Source organism: Sminthopsis crassicaudata, chromosome 1, assembly GCF_048593235.1.
Source record: "Sminthopsis crassicaudata isolate SCR6 chromosome 1, ASM4859323v1, whole genome shotgun sequence".
Taxonomy (NCBI): domain Eukaryota; kingdom Metazoa; phylum Chordata; class Mammalia; order Dasyuromorphia; family Dasyuridae; genus Sminthopsis; species Sminthopsis crassicaudata.
In genome coordinates this window covers 680432540-680454214 of record NC_133617.1, presented here as the reverse complement: position 1 = coordinate 680454214, position 21675 = coordinate 680432540, and the positions used below count along the sequence as shown (strand labels likewise).

General features: G+C 33.6%; 1 protein-coding gene across 1 annotated transcript in view; it reads left to right on the top strand.

Annotated features, from left to right (window-relative positions):
* The first annotated feature begins 292 nt into the window (after positions 1-292).
* Positions 293-21675, top strand: part of PKD1L1 (polycystin 1 like 1, transient receptor potential channel interacting) — a 158782-nt gene continuing 137399 nt past the window's right edge. Inside the window, exon 1 of the mRNA XM_074282718.1 lies at positions 293-762. Within this exon, the coding sequence (XP_074138819.1) occupies positions 621-762 (142 nt within the window). The 5' untranslated portion in view covers positions 293-620. The remainder of the gene's footprint in view (positions 763-21675) is intronic.

Here is a 21675-nt window from a genome sequence, read left to right as displayed (position 1 = left end):
AACAAAGCTTCTTAAACTATAGATCAATCATGATCCCATATGGGGTTTGAAGCTGAATGTGGAGATCATGAAATTATGATTATCAATAAATGTTTGTTTTGGATACTTATTTTATATACCTGTATATCAAGGGTCACATAAAAAATTCTCAGATGAAAAGGGGTTGTAAGTGGGAAAAGTTAAAGAAACCCTAAATTATAAAACTAAAAATGAAGAAAACAAAACACCCATGGTCTGCCTTCAAATGATACTCTGTATAATAATCTGATGGAAATACCATATAAGCCACAAAAACTTTTTAAAATGGATTTTTGTTTTAAAATTCATTCAAGAAACTTCATGACTAATTATGTGAGGGTCTAAGCTCATCTCTGTTCTTTCACAAATACAAACACCTTTTAGAGACACTATTATAGCAAATAAGGTTGATGGGGATTTAAATCCACCTGAAGTTCTTCAGGGTAGATGTTATTTGAACCAGGAGAAGAGAAATGATTCGCTATCACAAGTTCCTTTTAAGAAGAGAAGATGGGGCATAGGAAGGGGGAAGCTTTTGCTTCCTAAACAGAACAAGGGGGTGGGAATTTTCTCATCTGCACCTGATTTCCTCATCTCACTTCATGTTGAATGCAGGAACTGTTGTCCCCATGGAAGGAGGTTTTTGGAAGCAGGCTTGGAGATTACTAATCCAAGTAATGCTTCTCTGGATCCTTTTGGCAGCTTCCATTCCTGGGAACAACTCAAATGATGACTCAGAAGATGGTAAGTTTGTAATTTTACAAAGGCTAAGTGGATTTATTCTTATTTTATTTCCTAAAGATAGCCTTTAAATTTTAACAAGTCTCAAACTCTGTGCCCTGAACTAAAGTAAGTCCTGTGGTCAATACAAAATACTTTATCTTGTTTTAGTGAATTTATTGTCAAGAAAAGTTTCTACTTTGCAAATTCAAAATACAAGAATAATGCAACAACTGTACAATTGTTCAATAATGTTGTTTGGGGAAAATTGAAAAATACTAAATTTTTGTGAATATAGAAAAATGCTAGAGCTATAAGGTATCTTAATATCATTTTATCGCTGAAGAAATTAAAATCCAAAGGAGCTAAATTACTTGCCCTATGATACACATTGAGTTAGGGGGAAAGTCAGGATTAGACTCTTTTAAGTTTTTTTATTTTCAAGTTCAGGTTTGCTGTTTTTTAAAATTTAAATTATGAACTTAATAATCATTAACTGTTCTGAAATAATTTTATTTTTGAAACTCGAGTACTTTTATATTTAAAAAGTTATAGTCAATTCTAGCTCTTTATACAATTTATTTGATTTCATATTTATCTTTACATTTATATACACTCTTTGCAATTACCACTTTATAGCAAGTATAGGCTCTTTATCATGAATATATGTAATTTACTCATCCATGGTCAAATGATTAGAATAGAGGTTTCCTTTTTTTTTTTCTTTTTTGGCTCCTTCAAATAAAGTAGGTGTTAATAATTGTATGTAGTTAGGTCCTTTCTCCTTTCTTATCCCTTCTTGCCTTTTCATATTTAGATCAAAAACCTGGCAATGGAGTGCAACTTTGCAATGCAATGTTCTTCTCTCTATTGATTGGAAAAAACTACAAGGGAGGTATTTGAGTGGCTAGAATGCATCTTTTTCCCCTATATTTTTCACTGTTCATGATTATGATAAACGAAGATATTTGTAAAAACCAACACAATATTAGAAACAAAAGACTTTTGAAATATCCGTTTTGGCTCCCCCCCCCCCCTTGCTTTATTTTAGGCCATGACTTTGGAAGAAAATTTTAAGACAATGATAATCCTGAACTCTTCTTATAATAAAATATAAGTTGTATTCATTAAAAGCCATTGTGAAGTCAAGAGTGTCAAGGGCACAGAAAAAATAATTCTAAGTGAAAAAGAATTTTTTAAAAGTTTGGGTTTAATGATTTTTACTGAGTTTACTGTGATAGCAGCACTTACAAAAAAAAAAAAATTAGAATGACAAAAAACTATAACATTTGAGTTGGAAAGAAATAAAACACTGGAACTTTGCTCCATTAGGTAGGTATATTTATGGTATACAGCCCAGTTTCAGAAGATTCAAGAAAAAGTCTTAGGATGACAAATATAAAGAATTCCCAGAAACAGAGAAAAATGTCTATGAGTTGATAAGAATAACATGAATAGAATCAGAACAATACGTGCAATCACTACAGGCAATGAGAATAAAAGGACATAAAAAAGCTGAGTTCTAAGCAGCTGAAAAACCAGTGAACTCAAATCAGGATCTAGAAATGGAAATGATGAAGATGACAATTAGTTTATGTAAGAGACAAACGTTCTTCTTTTTGCTTAGTTCATCGATGCATTTTTGTTGCATAATTGTTATAGGGAGTTGCTTTCCTTTGTTAAGGAAGCCCTGCTCTACAGATGGAATACATCATGTTTATTCAAATTATTATTGTTGTTGTTGGGTAAGGAGCCAGCAATATTGCTAACTTGTGAATTGTGTTCCAAAAGCAGTTTGTGCATCTCCAGACTCATAACTTATCTGTTTTCAGACATTGTTAGAGACTCACTTTTCCTTCCCCATCTCTCCATGAGCGAAGTTTCCCTGGGAATTCCCTGAGAGTAAGATTTGTGCCAGTATTGGGGGGAAATTTTATCTGCATATTCCTTTAAAATAAAAATGCATCTTTTTGAAAAGAGAATTTATTAGAGTTAATAATTTGTTGACAAAGAGTGACTGACTTGAGAAGGTGAATACCTTGAAGGTGAATAAGAAAAATCCATCAGTTTTTTGGGTTCTCTCTTGTGTTCTGATTCTTCTCTGAAGATTGATTCTTCTCCTTCCTACCTGATTAAAAAGCTTTTTAAAAAGGTACTGTTGTTAGTACTTAGGTAGGGCTAGAGTTCAGAGTAAATTATAATAATGAGCAAGTTGATCTCTTCTGGTTACTTATCTGTGGCTGTGATTTAGCACTTATCTGGTAGCAAAAGATTTAGGACTGACTTTGTTTTCTGTGAAAGCTTGAGTTGTTTTTCAAAGATATTTAATGAAAGAATTTGACCTGCCCCTGAGGCTTAGCTCCAGGATATCACAGGTGTTAAAATGTGCCTAGAATTTTGCTTTTTGATTTCCATGGTAACTGAGTCTGTAAAATGAGTTAAATTATGCTATTTTGCTTCGTAATTAGTATATATGGCATGTTAATTTGGTTAGATTAATTATTTAGAAGATGTCTTCCTTCTTCCCTGTCTTCTCTCTCCTTATAAATTCTAGATCACACCTGCTATCTTCCTTCTCTTTAAACAGCAGTTTCTGGCTGGTTGGTTTGTAATGCAAAAATAAAGGGAAATAATATAAAGGTGTTATTTATACTAACATGGCTGGGCAAATAAGCAGCTGCATGAACTGACTTATTGCTTAGACAACCAAACTTCAAATAGAAGAACTTAAGTAAGGTCAAAATGCCTCATTGAATCAATTTGCTTGTAAATAACATTTGGGCAACAAAGCACTTTGTTTTTTCCTTCTTGGAACAATGTATATATAACCACTAGTTATAATCAAATTAAGTAAGCATTCGTTGAATACCTACTATCTGTTACATCTGTTATGTGAAGAGAAAGTGCCCTACAGTTATGTCCTGGTAGAATGTAATTATTTTGAGGAGAGGGACTTTTTCATTTTGTTTTCTTTTTCCCCCAACATTTAGCACAATGTCTTATCCATAGGAGAAATGTATTAAGTACTCTTTCAGTTTAATTGAATATTAGTTGTTGGTATTTGCTTTACCATGAAATGCTCATAATTTAGAAAGCTTGAGACCCAACTAAGATATTCCAAAATTTGGATCAAAACGACTGAGTTTGATCCTTAGTTCTATCACTTTCTAAATTAATTCTAATTTTCTAAGCCAGCTGATATCCTGGAGCTAAGCCTCAGGGACAGGTCAAATACTTTCATTAAACATCTTAGAAAAACAACTCAAGCTTTCACAGAAAACTAAGTCAGTCCTAAAACTTTTGCTACCAGTTAAGTGCTAAATCACAGCCACAGATAAGTAACCAGAAGAGATTAACTTGCTCATTATTATAAATTACTCTGAACTCTAGCCCTACCTAATACAATTCTACTTGTATTCCTCTCACATGACACTCCATCTATCAACTCGGGGAATATTCACTGGTTATTTCATATACCAGAAACTTTCTCCTATCTCATCTGTCAAGTATCCAACTTTCTACAAGAAATCTTTTCTAGTCTCCCATTAATACCAGGTGCTTGTTTCTATTGATTACTTTTACTTTATCCTCTATATACTTTTGTTTATCCATCGTTGTTTGCATATGGTCTCCACTGTTAGATCCTGAAGTCCTAGAAAGAAGGAACTATCTTTTTTTCCTTTCATTGAATCCCTAGCATGGAGCCAGGTCCATTATAGACACTTAATATATGTGTCTTAATTAGACCATGGGCAATTCATATAACCACATTAACTTGGACTTGAATTTCTTTGCCTATAAAACAAAAGTGTTTGGAATATATGTTCCCTGGATCCCTTTCATCTCTGAAAATTAAAAAAGATTCTGTGGTATAAAGAGATGGTCTCCAAAACTTTGTATTGAAAATGAAGCCAACTTAGTTTGGAAACTGATTCTTTGACTTCCCTTTTGGGTATGTCCTTAGTTAAATATAATCACCGGTCATGAAAAGTCCAACAACTAATCATGAATACTGTATGTGTGCCTTCTGGAAAAAATATGGCTAATAGTAAAGTTATTAGTAGGACAGACTTCTTAAAGTCTTTTCCTATTCATATTATTCTACTTAGGAAAAAGATCTTTATATAGGAGCTTAGATTTGGAATTAGGAGACTAATATTTAATCCTATCCGTGTCACTTATGTGATCTTGGGTAAATAATTTCACTTCTTTATGCTTCAGTTTTCCTTCTGTAAAGTGACAATAATAATAGTTCTATCTACATGACAAGATACTTAAAACGTGTTAAATGTGAACATTTATCATTGCTGCTTCAAGGAGTCAAGAAAGGAGGGAGAGAGAGAAAAAAAAAAACAAACCTCCATTGGTACTTTATCATTTTGAGGTTGTGCATATAACTATAGTTTTAACTGGAAATATATTTGAATTGAACAGGGTTTTCTTATGATAGATTGTCAACTTTGGATATGATGTCATTTAACAGGAGAACCTCAAATCTTTCTTATCGATTGGTCTCTAAAAATTTTAATTTTGTTGTGGTTATATTTTCCTACTCCACATTCCTAGAACTGCATTTGATCTTTATATAAAAGTTGGATAGAGCATTTTAAAATGTCTCAAGTGAAGTTTGAAAATAGTGCATTTCCTTAATTCCTAGCTTTTATTCCCTTTCAGATCTCCCTCTTTGCCACCAACAGGTGTTAAACTAGATCAAAGATATTTTACAGCTAGGATCTGAAGACTACTCAACAGATGATCACAATTTTTAAAAAAAGGATGAAATCTATTTTGGCACTAGCTTGTCAGGTCAAACTTGCAAATAAGTATAAACACATCCCTTGGTTTTCAACTAATTGTTTATTCACCTGTTTCTTTGTAGCTACAATAGTAGTAAAACAAAAATCAGTTAAAATAATATTTTTAACTACAAGTTTCAGGTACACAGTAGGTAACTATAGCTAAAATTATACTTAAATAAATTATCAAAGGCCTACCTCTATCTCCTGTAAACTGCACATATGTAAATGCCTAATAGCACATGTTAAGGATGAATTTTTCCTATTGATATGTCCATTCATCTACTTTTTTCTGATCTCTTTTCCTTTCTCCTTATATTTCAATATTAATCTATGTTATATTTTGAGTACAGTTTTCATCTAATTTTATAAATGATATATCCCAAGCTTAGTTTAATATTTAGCACTTTTAAAAACTATAATTTAGGAGAAAGGTGAACGATGAACTCTTTTTTCAAATATTTAAAAGCTGCTATGGCAACCTGCTGTATTGGATTAGGGCCCTTGATTTGGAATCACTAAGACCTGACTACAAACTCCACCTTAGATATCTATTAGCTGAGTGATCCTGGGCAAGTAATTAGCATTTTTGTGCCTCAAATTCTGTATCAGTAAAGTAAGAAGATTGGGTCACCTTGATGATTGCTAAGATCTATTCCAGTTCTAAATTTATGGTATTTTGATCCACATGAAGAGGGATTATACCTATTCCTTTTCACTCTAAGAAAAAGCTAAGAGGAGTGGGTAGAAGTTATCGGAAACATTTTGATTCAATACAAGAAAGACTATTCTAATAATTAGTCATTTAACAGTGCAATGAGCTACTTTGCTAATATATTGAACCCTTTTCAGTAAAGGTGTTTCAATAATGACTCTGCGACTTCTTATTGACTAACTGGCTAATAGAAAGCTTTAAGGTTTGCAAAGCACTTTACATATATTATTGTATTTGAAGTTCATAATCACAGTGGCTAACATTTATATGTGCCTTACTATGTGTCAGGTGCTGGGCTAAGCAGTTTACAATGATGTCATTTAGTCCCCACAACAACCCTGGAAGGCAAGTGTTTTTTCATCCCTGATTTACAGTTGGGGAAACTGAGGTACAGAGAGGTTAAGTGTCTCATCCAGGATCAAACAGTTATTAAATGTTTGAAGCAGAATTCAAACTAAAGTCTTCCTGACTCCAACTACCATATTCTATTTATTCCAACATCTTTGTACTATGATGCCTTTGTATTAGTGTACCTATTGTGTAACATAAGCAGGATGACATGAGAGGTACAGCTCCAAGAAGCTTTTTCGAATCGGTTTTTTTTTTTTTTTTGAGGTTTTTCAAATCAGTTAATTATGTTCATGCATTGAGAGGAAGGTGAACTATAGGACTACCAAGGTCCCTTAAAGTTCTGAGATTCTGTGATTTCATGATTTGTCATATACTCAATGAGTTTTCCTTCCTTCCTTCCTTCCTTCCTTCCTTCCTTCCTTCCTTCCTTCCTTCCTTCCTTCCTTCCTTCCTTCCTTCCTTCCTTCCTTCCTTCCTTCCTTCCTTCTTCCCTTCCTTCCTTCTTCCTTCCTTCCTTCTTCCCTTCCTTCCTTCTTCCCTTCCTTCCTTCCTTCCTTCCTTCCTTCTTCCCTTCCTTCCTTCTTCCCTTCCTTCCTTCCTTCCTTCCTTCCTTCCTTCCTTCCTTCCTTCCTTCCTTCCTTCCTTCCTTCCTTCCTTCCTTCTTTCCTTCCTTCCTTCCTTCCTTCCTTCCTTCCTTCCTTCCTTCCTTCCTTCCTTCCTTCCTTCCTTCCTTCCTTCCTTCCTTCCTTCCTTCCTTCCTTCCTTCCTTCCAACTGAGAGAGTCCTTAGAGATTTATTTAATTAAGCCTGCAGATTTGACATAAGGAAACTGAAGTGCAGAGAAGTTAAGATTTCCCCAAAGTCACACAGCTAGTAGAACAAGGATTTAAGGAGAATATTTATAAAATATACCCTAAGCTGACAATGAGGCAGAAAATTTGGTAACTTTTTCTCAGTTTTGATTTAATTTCTTTTAAATTATGCTTCATATGCTGACCCCAACAGTGTGCATAATGATGTTGTTAAAAGCTATAGTTTGTCATTCCCAGACTTCCTTCAGTTTCAATTTTAAATCAATACATTAGCTATATCACAGAATGAATCTTTTCACAAGTCTTCCATGACAATAGCATTTTTGAATTGGAGAAAGACTTTTATGTTTCATTTAAATGATGTCATTAGAAGAAAAAATAGTCAAAGTATTAGGAAATATAAGGAAATAAAGAAAAAAATTTTGGAGTTATATCTCCTGTGTCATGCTGCCTATTATATAAAAGATATACAGACAGGCAACAGAGCATGAAAGTAGCAAGATGATGCAATAAATTGAATATGGGACTTGGAGACCCAAGATTGATTCCTGCTTCAGGCATTTAATAGCTGTGTGATTCTAGACAAGAAACTGAATCTCTTTGTACCTCAGTTTCCCAACTATAAAACGGGAACAAAAATAGGACTTACCTTTCAGATTTGTTGTGGGAACCTAATGAGATCATTGTAAACTGCTTAGTGAAGTGCCTGACACATAGTAAGTACTATACACTTGTTAGCTATTAGCTAGATTATAATTATGAAGATCAAATACAAAAATGTGTAAAGTATCTTGCACACCTTAATGCATTATATCAGTAAATATTTGTTAATATTATATCATTAAATATTTATTAAATGCCTACCAAGTGCTAGTTTATAAATGTGCTTAACTTTAAAAATGCTAGTTATCATCATTGTTATCACAGTTTAAAAGCAATTATACTTGGAGAGCCAGACTCCTAGTCAAAACCAATTTCACCTGTGACATATACTACCTCTAACCTTGGACAAGTCTTCTGCTCTCTCAGTGCCTCCAGGCATCTTATTAAAATTCAAAGTTGCAGAATAGTTGTAAATCTACATTGAGATTTCCTAGGGCACTAAAATAAAATACCTGGACCAGATATTTTTTGAATAAAGATACAATTCTCGTTAAAGGAGCAAAATATGGAAAATGTTCAATGTATTCATTTGAAATTATGTGAACACATTTCCTTTGCTCTACTACAGAAAAATGCTGGTTCTTTGGCTGCGATAATTCTTAGGACCTCAAATTATAAAAAGCAGAATACCTTAACTGCAAGTGATTTTGGAAGAGACATTTTTGATTATTCCAAATTTTGTACTCCAGACTTCAGTATCTCAAACATTTGTGATTCCATCATTGTGGCTTGTCCTTCTATTGATGGAGAACGCGGTCTTTAGGGCTTAGGAGATGGTTTTCAGCTACTGCCCAGGTGTGAATTCTGCTTCCAATGATGTAGACCCCTTTTCAAAGTGATGTTTTAAAATGTTATGTATCCATTTTAGGTAGCCCAAGATGCATAGAATTACAAAGGAAAGCAATTATATTGAAGTAACAAATTGTCAAAAACTTTCAGTTAACCTCATGATGAAACATTCCATGAACTTTTTCCATTTTACTTAAAACAGAAAGAGAATGCTGAACTATTTTAAAAAGGAATTTTCAGAGACTAGTGATTCCTACTCAGAGTTTATTGGCTATTCATTTTCCTTGGACCATCATCTATCCATGATTGGCATTGAAAGACTAAATAATGAATTTATATAATTAAATAATTAGCAGATGTTCTGACCATTTACACAAAGTAATTTTGAATCATCTACCTTTCCCAATTCTCTTTCTTTGTTTTTAAAAGCTCAGAGCACTGTATAATTTAGTATGCACCACTCAACATATTTTTGGAGTCAAGACATTTTGGTATATAGAATCTGAAAAAAAAATCATCTTTACAATAGATCTTCACAAATATTGAAATATTTAATTCTACTCAACAATCATTTATACTATGTATAAGGCCTGATGGAATGGAAAATACCAATTGAACAGAGCCTGCCCTCAAGAAGCTTATGTTCTTCTTGAGAAAAGCAACTTATATATGGACAAGTAAATCTCAAATGCAATAATTTGCATCAAATATAACAATTTGGGGGAGGACATTAATAATGGGAGAAAGCAAAGGGCTTGTGGGAGTTGGGATTTCAACTGAACCCTGAAGGGAGGTAGGTATTCCCATTCTTGGTAGGAGATTTGGAAGAAGAAAACCTCTAATCCTGCCTTCCATTTAATATAAAATTATTGCAAATAAGATTCTGACATCTTATATTCAGGAGGAGAATTTCCAGGAATTAGGAAGTGTCAATAATATAATTTCATTTACTAACATAATTAATTGTTTAAAAAAATCCATAAAATGATAAGTGCACATCAATACTTCTCAAATTCCAAATTTCTCTGTTTATTGGAGATGGTTTCTATACTGAGAGTGCATCTGAACTGTGCTAACTCTGTGCTGACCCACTTCAGATATCCATGGATATCCTTTCAAAGGTTATTGTTCCTTAGAAAGAATATAATGTTTATTTTGTAATAGTAAATGGGTAAACAGTCATAAGTCTTTGTTTCCCAAAACTTTATTCAATAGATAATTAGGTGAAAGTAATAAACATTTTTGTTTCTTACATTTTTCTACCATTGCTTTTAAATCTGGAAATTTTATTCTTGCCAAATAAATTAATGGTTTTTGAATATTATGGATATTATTCTGTAAGAAACGACCAACAGGATGATTTTCAAGAGGACTGGAGAGACTTACATGAACTGATGCTAAGTGAAATGAGGAGAACCAGGAGATTCTTATACATGGCAACAACAAGACCATTCGATAATCAATTCTGATAAACGTGGCTCTTTTTAACAATGAGATAATTCAAACTAGTTCCAATTGTTGTGATGAAGAGAGCCATATATACCCAGAGACAGGCCTGTGGGAACTGAGTGTAGACCACAACATAGCATTTTCATGGTTTTTTTTTGTTGTTGTTGTTGTTGTTGTTTTTTTTTTTTTTTTTTTTTTTGATGTTTGCTTGCATTTTGTTTTCCTTCTCAGGTTTTTTTTTTCTTTTTAGATCTGATTTTTCTTATGCAGCAAGATAACTAAATATGTATACATATATTGGATTAAAATATATTTTAGCATATTTAACATGTATTGGACTACCTGTCATCAATGGGAGGGGAAGGGAAGAAATAGGGAAAAATTTGGAACAGAAAGTTTCGCAAGGATCAGTGTTGAAAAATTACCCATGCATATGTTTTGTAAATAAAAAAATTAATAAAAATTTAAAAATAAACTTTATTCTTAATTCTTTATTTTTAATTTTTAATTCTTTATTCCTTAGATATTATTTGCAGCCATATTACATTAAGTGAAGGGGTAGGGTAGAAGTGTAGTCCATATTTTTGCAATTTTATTGGCATAAAGAATATTGGATTGGAAATTCTCTCAATTGATATAAATGATGGCAATGCCTTAGAAAATTGCCATATATTATTTCTGTATTTATAATGTCTAGCACTGTATGTATGTGTCAATACATAGTATTGACACATAGTAGGTTTGTTGGTTGATTAATAGATTAAGTGGCTTGCTTATTCATTGTCATATAGCTAATATATGTCAGAGGAAGAATTTGAACAAGTTCTTGGTTCAGCCACCTATCAAATACTCTGTGCTGTCTCTTATTGCTTTAAATAGGACTTTTAAATGTAGATCTTAAGTTCTTATCTTAAAGCAGCTATAAAAATTTAGACATTTCTCACTAATTATCTCTTTTTCTATTTAGACTTCTAATCTCCAGTTAGTTTAAGACTCTGTCAGAGCACTCACAAAGCCAAAATGTTTCCTTCTTTATTCACTGGACACATGTTCTTTCAGTTAAAGACATTAAATTTATGGGGCTTTCAATATCCATCTTTGAGATCTAGATACAGTCTTTAAATATGCATATTCTTGTCACAATTATACACCCACATTTGTGCTGGCCCTCTCCCATACTAAAAATGAACTCCTTTCATCTCTGCCTCTTAGAATCCTTTATTTCCTTCAGAATGCTGTTCAAGTACCACTATCTATGGAAAGCTTTTCCTTGTTGACTCCCCCTCCCCCAACCTCCAATTTCTAGTGACTTCCTCAATTTCACCTTGCTTTGATTTGATATATGCTGATTTCTATAAACACTATTTCCCCCATCTCCTAATAAAATGTAAGCTGCTGGAATGCAGTACAAAGCCTGTAAATATTGTAATACTTGTTTAATAAATGCTTGTTTGTTGATTGCCAGCTAAATGCAGAAAGATATCTATTTTAAAAGTCCTACTTAATACAACTTAGTGCAAAGATTACTTATAGAAAGGATATTCCTTTTGTAGAATAAGTTCTATATTCCCATAAACTGAGTGCTGGAAAAAAAAAAAAACCTTAGAGATCAAATTCAATCTCTTCTTTTTAGAGATAAAATAGACAAACAAACCAACAGAAATAAAATGACTTCATTTTAGAAGTAACAGAGGTATGATTTTTTAAAATTTTAATTAAAAATAGCTTTTTTCAAAATATATGCAAAGATAGTTTTCAACATTTACCCTTGCAAAGCTTTGTATTCCAAATTTTTCTCCCTCCTCCCTCCTCCTCTCCCCTAGATAACAAGTAATCCAATATATGTTAAATATGTACAATTCTGCTATACATATTTCCACATATAAATGTGGAAATTCTGCACAAGAAAAATCAGATCAAAAGGCATAAAAATGAGAAAAAAAAAAGCAAGCAAACCACAAAAAAGGTGAAAATACTGTGTGGTGATCCACACTCAGTTCCCACAGACCTCTTTCTGAATGCAGATGGCTCTCTCCATCACAACTCTATTGGAAATGGCCTGAATCACCTCATTACTGAAAAGAGCCAAGTCTATGGGAATTGATCATTGCATAAATCTCATTGCTGTGTACAAGGTTCCCTTAGTTCTATTCACTTAGCATCAGTTTATGTAAATCTCTCCAGGCCTTTCTGAAATCACTCTAGAGCTAGGATTCTAATTCAGGACTTCTGATACTAAAACCTATGATTTTTCTACTTTTAAGTCTTTTTGAGAGTAGATTTGAAGATTTCAATTATCTACTGGAAGGTAGCATAGAGAAGTAAACAGAAAATTAACCTTGGAACAACAGATTTGGGTTCAAGTTTTGCCTTTGACACTTTTCTGGCTCTGTTGACTAGAGTAGATCATTTAAATTTTCAGTGTATTTGACAACTTGCTAAGACTCTAAATTACAAGGGTGAGCTGACTTGCATTTGATGGAAGGAATTTCCTTACCACCAATGGTGTAGCATTGAATTCACTGGTCTAATTTAAAAACAGATCTCTTTAACAAACATTTACTAAAAACCTACAGTGTACAAAGCAAAAATTAATTAAGAAAGATTTTTATCTTATTTCCCATAGCCACCAATTCTAACACTATTTCTAGCCTTGGGAATGTAACCATGTCCCCCATTTTCCTGTGGCCACAATTTCTAGTGCTGATTCATCTGTCTTCAAATTGAGACTCTGGTTTCTATTTCCCCTGTAACCAAGATGGGAGAGGACTCCTTATGATCTTGAGAGCATCACAACTTCTCTAGGCTAAAGCTGTTTAAAATTATAAATTTAAAATTAAAATTAATTTATGATGATAATTATGATTACAGAGTATTCTAAAGTTTGTCCTCTATGGGCAGTTAGGTAGTACTTTGTACAGAGTATTGGGTCTGGAGTCAAGAAGGCTCATCTTCCAGAGTTCAAATTGTCATGAGACATTTACTGGCTATGTGATCTTAGGCAAGTCACTTAGCCCTGTTTGCCTCAGTTTCACCACCTATAAAATGAGCTGGAGAAGGAACTGGCAAAGCACTCCAATATCTTTTCCAGGAAAACCCCCAAATAACATGACTGAAATGATGAAACAGGGGTTTGTTAAAAGCTTTGCTTCCTTTTACAGAGTGGATAAGGAAATGGGAAGGGAGCTGTTTTCCTGAGTTGTCTATCATTTTTTACCAGTTTAGCAACAAGACAATGCCTAATATTCTTCCTCATAACTGTTTTATACTCAGATGACCAGAAAATAATGTCAATAGCTTAACCTTTAGTTTCTTGAGCTAATAAACTTATTATTGTCTCAATACTTTTAAAAGAAAAATTATCTTAGCTAGTGGGAGTTTCCTAGCCTGAGTTCCATGAGACCCCAAGGTGAATCTTACCAAAGATGAAGTTTTCAAGACTCAGGTAGATAATCTAAAAAAAAAAAAAAAAAAAAAAAAAAAAAAGTAAAAAACTTAACTGAAAAGAAAATTCATTTATTAGTGTACCAAGTAAGATCCTTTGGACTGAGAGCAATATTAGTTTCTTTCTTTCTTTCTTTCTTTCTTTTTTTTTTTTTTTCTGAGGCTGGGGTTAAGTGACTTGCCCAGGGTCACACAGCCAGGAAGTGTTAAGTGTCTGAGACCAGATTTGAACTTGGGGCCTCCTGAATTCAGGGCTGGTGCTCTATCCACTGCACCACCTAGCTGCCCCCAATATTAGTTTCTTAGGGTAAAGCTTGAGTTTTTATAATTTAATAGGCCAACTTGTAGTACAGTCAGTCAACAGCATCCAAGGCAGAATGAAAACCGTACAATTATTCTAGATTTATAAAGTCCATCTTCAGCCTTCTATGTGACCTTTTTTTCCTTTAAAAATGCTTTTCCATTTTTTATATAACGGAGTTTAGCTAAATAATAGTTTTGTTCCTTTGGGTCCCCAAATCCCACAATTCTTCTATAAACTATAATGTGAAAAGTTTAGATTAGGCATGAAAAAGAACTCTTCCAGTGAGAGAAATGCTAATCTCTAACATGAGTTATAAAGGAAAAAATGTAAAAAACATCTTCCCTGGGGATATTTTCAAATGGAGTAAATAACTATCTGATGAATTAAGTGCAGAGGAAAAAGCTGGATGATTTCTCAAGGATACTTCATAGCTCTTAAGTTTGATTCATCAATTGGATTTCTGTGATTTGGTCCTTGGAGTCCATCTTATCATTATTAGCCACTTCACAAAATTATCGTGGTACTGGACACAATGACCTCTTTATTTTCCTATTAAACAAAGTACTAAGTCTCCTGAACAAACTAAATTGGCTTTTCTAGCATTTGTCCTAAGAGCTGTCCTGGTCTGCCATCTGGTGGTAGTGTCTTGGTAATCACATCAATTTCCATGTTTCAAGTAACTAGGATAGGTAGCAAGATTTTAGAACTGCTTCAGTAATTATCGAATCCAGCCTTTCCCCACAAAAGAATTCGCTCTACAGCAGGCCTGACAACTACTTGAAAATAGCCATTGGAATCTATTGTTTTCATTCTGTTTCTGGACAACTTTAATCGTTAGAAATTTTTTCTTTACATCAAACCTAAATGTGTGTTTTTGCAGCTTTAATTCATGACTCCCAATTATATCTTCTGGGGCTTAAGAAAATGAGCTTAATAACTCTTGTACCTGACAGCCCCTCAGGTACTACTTTGAAGAATCACCATTTTCTTCTTCCTGAATTATTTTTTTTAAGATACATATTCTCTCCTCCATCAAATGAGTCTCATGTGGAGTTGTCACAAGTCTTTTCACCATGCTGGCTGCCATAATCTGGACAATTTCTAACTAATCAATGTTCTTTCTATGGCATGCATCAATTTTTCTCTAGAAATTCAATATATGGTAGCACCCCAGAGCTAAGTGCATTTTTAAAATACAAAAGTAAAGGGGGGGAAGGAAAAGAATAATCATTATTTAATAATTTTATACTAGTTTTAAATTGGTCATTAAGCAAACAAGCAAGAAAAAAAGCAAAAATTTAAAAGCTCCATTTTCTCAAATTAAGAATCTCTTAGTCTGTAGCATTTTTCTTTATAGAGACTATCTACATACTGAAAGACACAGGTTGGTGTAGCTCACATTTTTATTAGCAATTTAAGGTTTATAAAGTGCTTTTTTCCACAGTAACCTTGTTTAGGATGTCATCTAAATGTTATTTCCATCATTTTACAGATGAGGAAACCAAGACTCAGATTAATTGATATAGCGGTAAATACCACAAACTGCTAGATTTGGAGTTAGGAGATTTTGTTGTAGTTTGATTGATGCTTGCTATGAAATAATGTATAAATCTCTCAGGGTCTCAGATTCCTCATCTTCAAAATGGCAGTAATAATACTTGGATTATTTACCTCAGAGGGATGTTGTAAAAAAAAAAGCATTTTGTGAACTTTATGGTGCTTTATGTTTTGTTGTACCTTTTTTTTTTTTTTTTTTTTTTTAGTCAGATTTGATTCTTTGTGATCCTATTTGGTGATTCCTTGGCAAAAATACTAGAGTAGCTTGTCATTTGCTTCTCTAGCTCATTTTATAGGTAAGGATACTGAGACAAACAGGGGTTAAGTGACTTGCCCAGGGTTATATAGCTAAGATTTATTTGAAACCAAATTTCAACCTCCTGCCTGTCACTCTATGCATTGTGCTACATATTGTTAAATGACTTGTCCAGGAACACAAAGCTAGCCAGTGGCAGAATAGAGATTTGAATCCAAACCTTCTGAATTTTAGTTTAGTGCTTTTTGCCAAAAGAGGTAATGTGGGAATCTCTATGTGTGTTGGGAATGAGTAGTGGAAGAGGGAAGAATCACTTTTACTTTGTTTCTCCCCTCACTCTCATTTTCTACCCACTTTCAGACATCCTAACATTGCCTATTTATTTTATCAGGATGATTAAGGGAATGTCATTTCTTACATGCTATCTTCAGAGTGCTCACAGTCAGTATGCAAACTAGAAAAGCAAAGACAGAAGATAATCAGACTAGATTAGGTCATTTTTTTAACCTTTTTCATACTACTATAGATAAACACATTATAACTGATTCTATCAGTGCCCTTTTGGAACAAACATGTCTTTAGAGTTATTTTTCAATAGTACATTAATTTCTAGGATTAATGTCTGCTGGCCCAACTAGTGTCTGAAAGCATTTCATGTTTCCAACAAAAAGGCTTAGGTAGAAGTAAGCTAGTGAAAAAGCTATAACCATGTGCCTCAACACCAACCCTTAGGTAACAATAAGTTATCAAAGAAGAGTTGTTTAAGGTTGAGTTTCAAGTGTTACACTCCTGACCTGGAAGAATGTTATTTTAGAAGTATCATCATCATCATCATCATTATCATCATCATCATCATCATCAACATCATTATCATTATCATCATCATCAGGATCAGACCTGTGATTTCAATATCATAGGAAATTTCTAGCAAAGAAACTCTTTCTCTCAATGCAAATTGGTGTCTGTTTTGCACCTTATAGTCCTAGCAAGTTGCCTAAGAAGTTGAATGACAGGACTTGTTACAAGATCTTCACTGGTTCACTACATCATGCTGTACATTAAGAGGTAGATTAGATTTTAACATGTTTCCTTAAAGATAATAGTTAACTTTACTTGAATATTCATATACTTGAAGGATATGTGATTTATATTGCTTTGGTAACTGAAGATCTGGAAAACAAAGTTCATTCTATTAAAATTCTTGTCACTCAGTTTTTTTATCTCACTTTTAAATCATATGTATTGTCTCCCCTTACCACCACATGAGGTCCTTGAGAGCAGAATTTAGCACAATGTTTTACAAATAAGCAAATGCTTAATAATATTTTTTAATTAATTCTTTACTTCCACCAGACAGATTACAACTACTCTCACTAGTTGATGGTCATTGGGAGTTTAGCATATTATACAATTTCATCATCTTCCCCCCCCCCCCTGAGACTGGGGTTAAATGACTTGCCCAGGGTCACACAGCTAGGAAGTGTTAAGTGTATGAGACCAGATTTGAACTTGGGTCCTCCAGAATTCAAGGCTGGTGCTCTATCCACTGCGCCCCCTAGCTGCCCCTAATTTCATCATCTTGCTGGTGATGAGGTTAGTGTTCAGATGGCAAATGTAACCTCCATCATCAGGCTCATATTTGAAATCTTCCTAGTATGGTAGAACTCACCAGAGTTAATACTCCACTGGTATTGTCTTCATGAGACCAAGGTTACTTCTACAACTTAATGAGCATAATTATACAATTATCTTTCTGCATAAGAAAAATCAGATAAAAAAAGAAAGAAAACAAAATGCAAGTGAACAGCCACAAAAAGAGTGAGAATGCTATGTTGTGATCCACCCTCAGTTCCCACAGTGCTCTCTTCATCACAAAATCATTGGAACTGGTCTGAATCATCTCATTGTTGGAAAGAGTCACGTCCATCAGAATTGGTTGTCATATAATCTTCTTGTCGTATATAATGATTAGAGGTTATAATTAAAGGTTACATTTTAAGAAGGACATTGAGAAGCTAGAAAAAATACAAAAGAAGTTGATCTGTATGATGAACGGACTTGGAAATAAAAAAAAACAGATACATTTAAATCAAAGAAGAGAAGATTTAGGGAGGAACTGTTAGCTATTAGAAAATTTATCACATAAAAAAAGGCTTAGACTTGTTTTGATTGATCCTAGATGCTAACTATCAGTCACTGAGATAGAAATTGATCTGGAGAAGAAAAAGATACTCCAGTATCTTTAACAGGAATGAGCTCATGATGAGTTGGACACAACAGAAATGACTGAACAAGTCCTCTAGAGAAGGGTGACTAGTTTTGGGAAGTTGTTTGAACTTCCATAGAAGATTAATGACATCATGAGAGTAATATCTTGACTTTTATTTGAATTGGATTTAAGTGAGGCAGAGTTGCTCTGTCAATAGCCTCACCAATCATCCAATGGCAAGACAAAAATCAAGAGGATTGGTGGTGGCCCAGGATGCATTGAGTGATCTTGGATTTTTTTTTAAATTATAGCTTTTTATTGACAAAACATATGCATGGTAATTTTTCAACATTGACCCTTGCAAAAAAAAAAAAAAAACTTGTTCCAACTTTTCCCCTCCTTCCCTCCATCCTTCTTCTAGATGGCAAGTAGTCGCACACATGTTAAATATGTTAAAGTATATATTAAATACAATATATGTATACATATTTATATATTTTATCTTGCTGCACAAGAAAAATCAGATTTAGAAAGAAAGTGAAAATAATATGAGAAGAAAAACAAAAATGTAAGGAGACAATAACAGAAAGATGGAAATGCTATGTTATGGTCCATACTCATTTCCCAGTGTTCTGAGATTTGAACTCTGGTCCTCCTGAATTCAAGGTTGCGCCACCTAGCTGCCCCTACTATGAGTCTTTTTAAAGTTTGTTTTTTCAGAGTTATAATTGAAGAAATCATAAATGAAAATTTTACAGGACAGAAAAGTAAATTGTCCCAGCTTTCTTGAAAAAAAAAAGGTAAAAATTTTAAAAGCCCCCAAACTTATATCCCAAAGAGATCTTAAAGGAGGGAAAGGGACCTGCATGTGCAAACATGTTTGTGGCTCTTTTTGTAGTGTCAAGAAACTGGAAACTGGTGGATGCCCATCAACTGGAGAATGGATGAATAAGTTATGATATATGAATGTTACGGAATATTATTGTTCTGTAAGAAATGACCAGGAGGATGATTTCAGAGGCCTGGATAGACTTACATGAAACTAAGTGAAATGAGCAGACCCAGGAGATCATCATACTTGACAACAAGAAGACTATACGATAATCAATTCTGATGAATGTGTATATCTTCAACAATGAGATGATTCAAACCAGTTCCAATTGCTCAGTGATGAAGAGAGCCATATACACCCAGAGAGATGACCATAGAAACTGAGTGTGGAGCACAACATAGCATTTTCTCTCCTTTTGTTGTTTGCTTGCATTTTATTGTCCTTCCCTCTCTTTTTTCCACTGATTTGATTTGATTTTTTTGTATAGTATGATAATTGTATAAATATATATACATATATTGGATTTAACATATATTTCTACCATATTTAACATATATTAGATTACTTGACATCTAGGGGAGAATGTGGGGGAAGGAGGAGTAAATTGGAGCACAAGGTTTTGCAAGGGCTAATATTAAACAATTGTTCACACATATATTTTGAAAAATAAAAAAGCTTTAACTTTTTAAAAAAACCCCAAATGGGTTATAAAATCTAAGTGATTAAGCATTATATTTCCATGGAGAATATCCATATATAAGGATATGATACCCCAAATAGAGAGAAGGTTCCAAATGGAGAGAGAAGTGGTAAGGGAAGATGAAGAAGAGGAAGAGGAAGAAGGAGGAAAAGGCAATGATGAAGTAGAGGAAGAATAGAGCAATATACCCAATTTCTGCTTGAAATGGCAAATTGGATCCAATGAGAGAATGTAAGAAACCATAAGGATCATTTGAAAGAATGGGTTATTTAGCCTGGAAAAGACTTAGGGGACTACTGATAGTTATTTCCTTGTATTAGAAAGGTTATCAAGTAGAAGAGGGTTTTAATTTGTTTTTCTTGGCCTAGAGAGCATAACTATGGGGAATTTGCCAAAAAAGTAGATTTAATCAATATAATCTTGATTTAAAGAAAATTTCCTAGCCATTAAATCTGTTGAAAAGTTGAATGGTGCTCCTTGATAGGTAATGGCTTTCCTTTCCCTTGAGTTTTTTGAATGTTCTTTGAACAAGATAATTACTTGTTAGTCAGTTGTAAAAAAGATTTTTGATCAGATAGGGCAAAAAATGAGGTTTGAAGCTTCCTCTAGCTCTGAAATTCCATGGTACATTATTTTGTATGAAATGCACATCATATTGAAAATAACTTGGATACCAATGAATAACAAGCAAAAAAATTATCTTATTCATCTTCCTGCCGTTAAAAAGTCTAAATATATCTATACTGCCACAGACAGATTGAGATGATATCCCCAAAACAGGCTAGGCAAAGCTCTCTGATACAAGACCCTCAAATATGTAGAAGTAAAAGTATCATTCAACTGATGATCTCTTCTTTGACATAGTTTCCAAGAAGATAAAAGGTTCAGGTTAACTCACTAGCTACAGGGCAAATGCCCAGTAATCTCTCCAACAATATGATCTGGGCCTCAGATAAGCTCTCTGATAAGTAAGAATTTATCCTGGTTTTAAAGACACCTGTAGAAATAGATTCTTCAGGGATTAAAAAGTATATTATTATTATTAAAGGTTTTTTTTACAGATTATTAATATTTACAGAAAGATAAAACTGCATGTTTACTATTCTTTTCCTACCTATAAATTAAACTTTTCCCTAAACCCCATTATAAAGTCAGATTTTTGTTTTTTTACTTTATTAATCTCTTTTCCACAGTGTGCTTTGCTATTTTCATTCTCCTGACATATTATTTTACATATTTATATGATACACTATTACTTTTGTCACAAGGAATATTTATACCTATTTTACATTTATCTCTTCTTCCTTTTTCTTTCCCTCCAGGCATCATCCCTCAACAACTCATTCTAGTGTTTAACAACAGCCTCCTGTCAGAAAGGTCTTTCTTTTCCCAGATTTAAATTTACCTTATAATCAAGAGATATTGTTTTTTGTTTCCTAGACCTTTGATGCCTTTTCACAGCTCTTCTAAGAATGTAAACAACTCTTTAAAAGTTGCAGATGTTAAATTATTTGTGAGATCTATTTGTATATTGTGAGAAATGGTAAATTTACCCAAAAGCTAACCCTAGTCTCATGGCATATAGGAATCAAACTTTCACATTTTTATTCAGGTAGTTAGAAGAATTATTATTTTGGTCTTTTGGGAGTATCCTGAGGTACTTTTGAGTGTTCTTACATATCTTACTGTCCTAATTACCTTAGGCAATAGAGAGTTACCACACCTACAAAGAGCTTCCTTCAGAACACACACACACACACACACACACACACACACACACACACACACACACTCACTCACTCTCTCTCTTCTCTCTCTCTCTCTCTCTCTCTCTCTCTCTCTCTCTCTCTCTCTCTCTCTCTCTCTCTCTCTCTCTCTCTCTCTCTCTCTCTCTCTCTGTCTCCAGCTCTGTCTCTCTCTCTCCTCTTCTCCCCCTCTTCTACTCTTTTCTTCTTATCCTTACCTGTTGTAATCTATCTCAACCATGGAAGAGAGGGACTATTTTATTTTCAATATTGTACCTCCATCATAAGCAGCTAGGTGGTACAGTTTACAGGGCT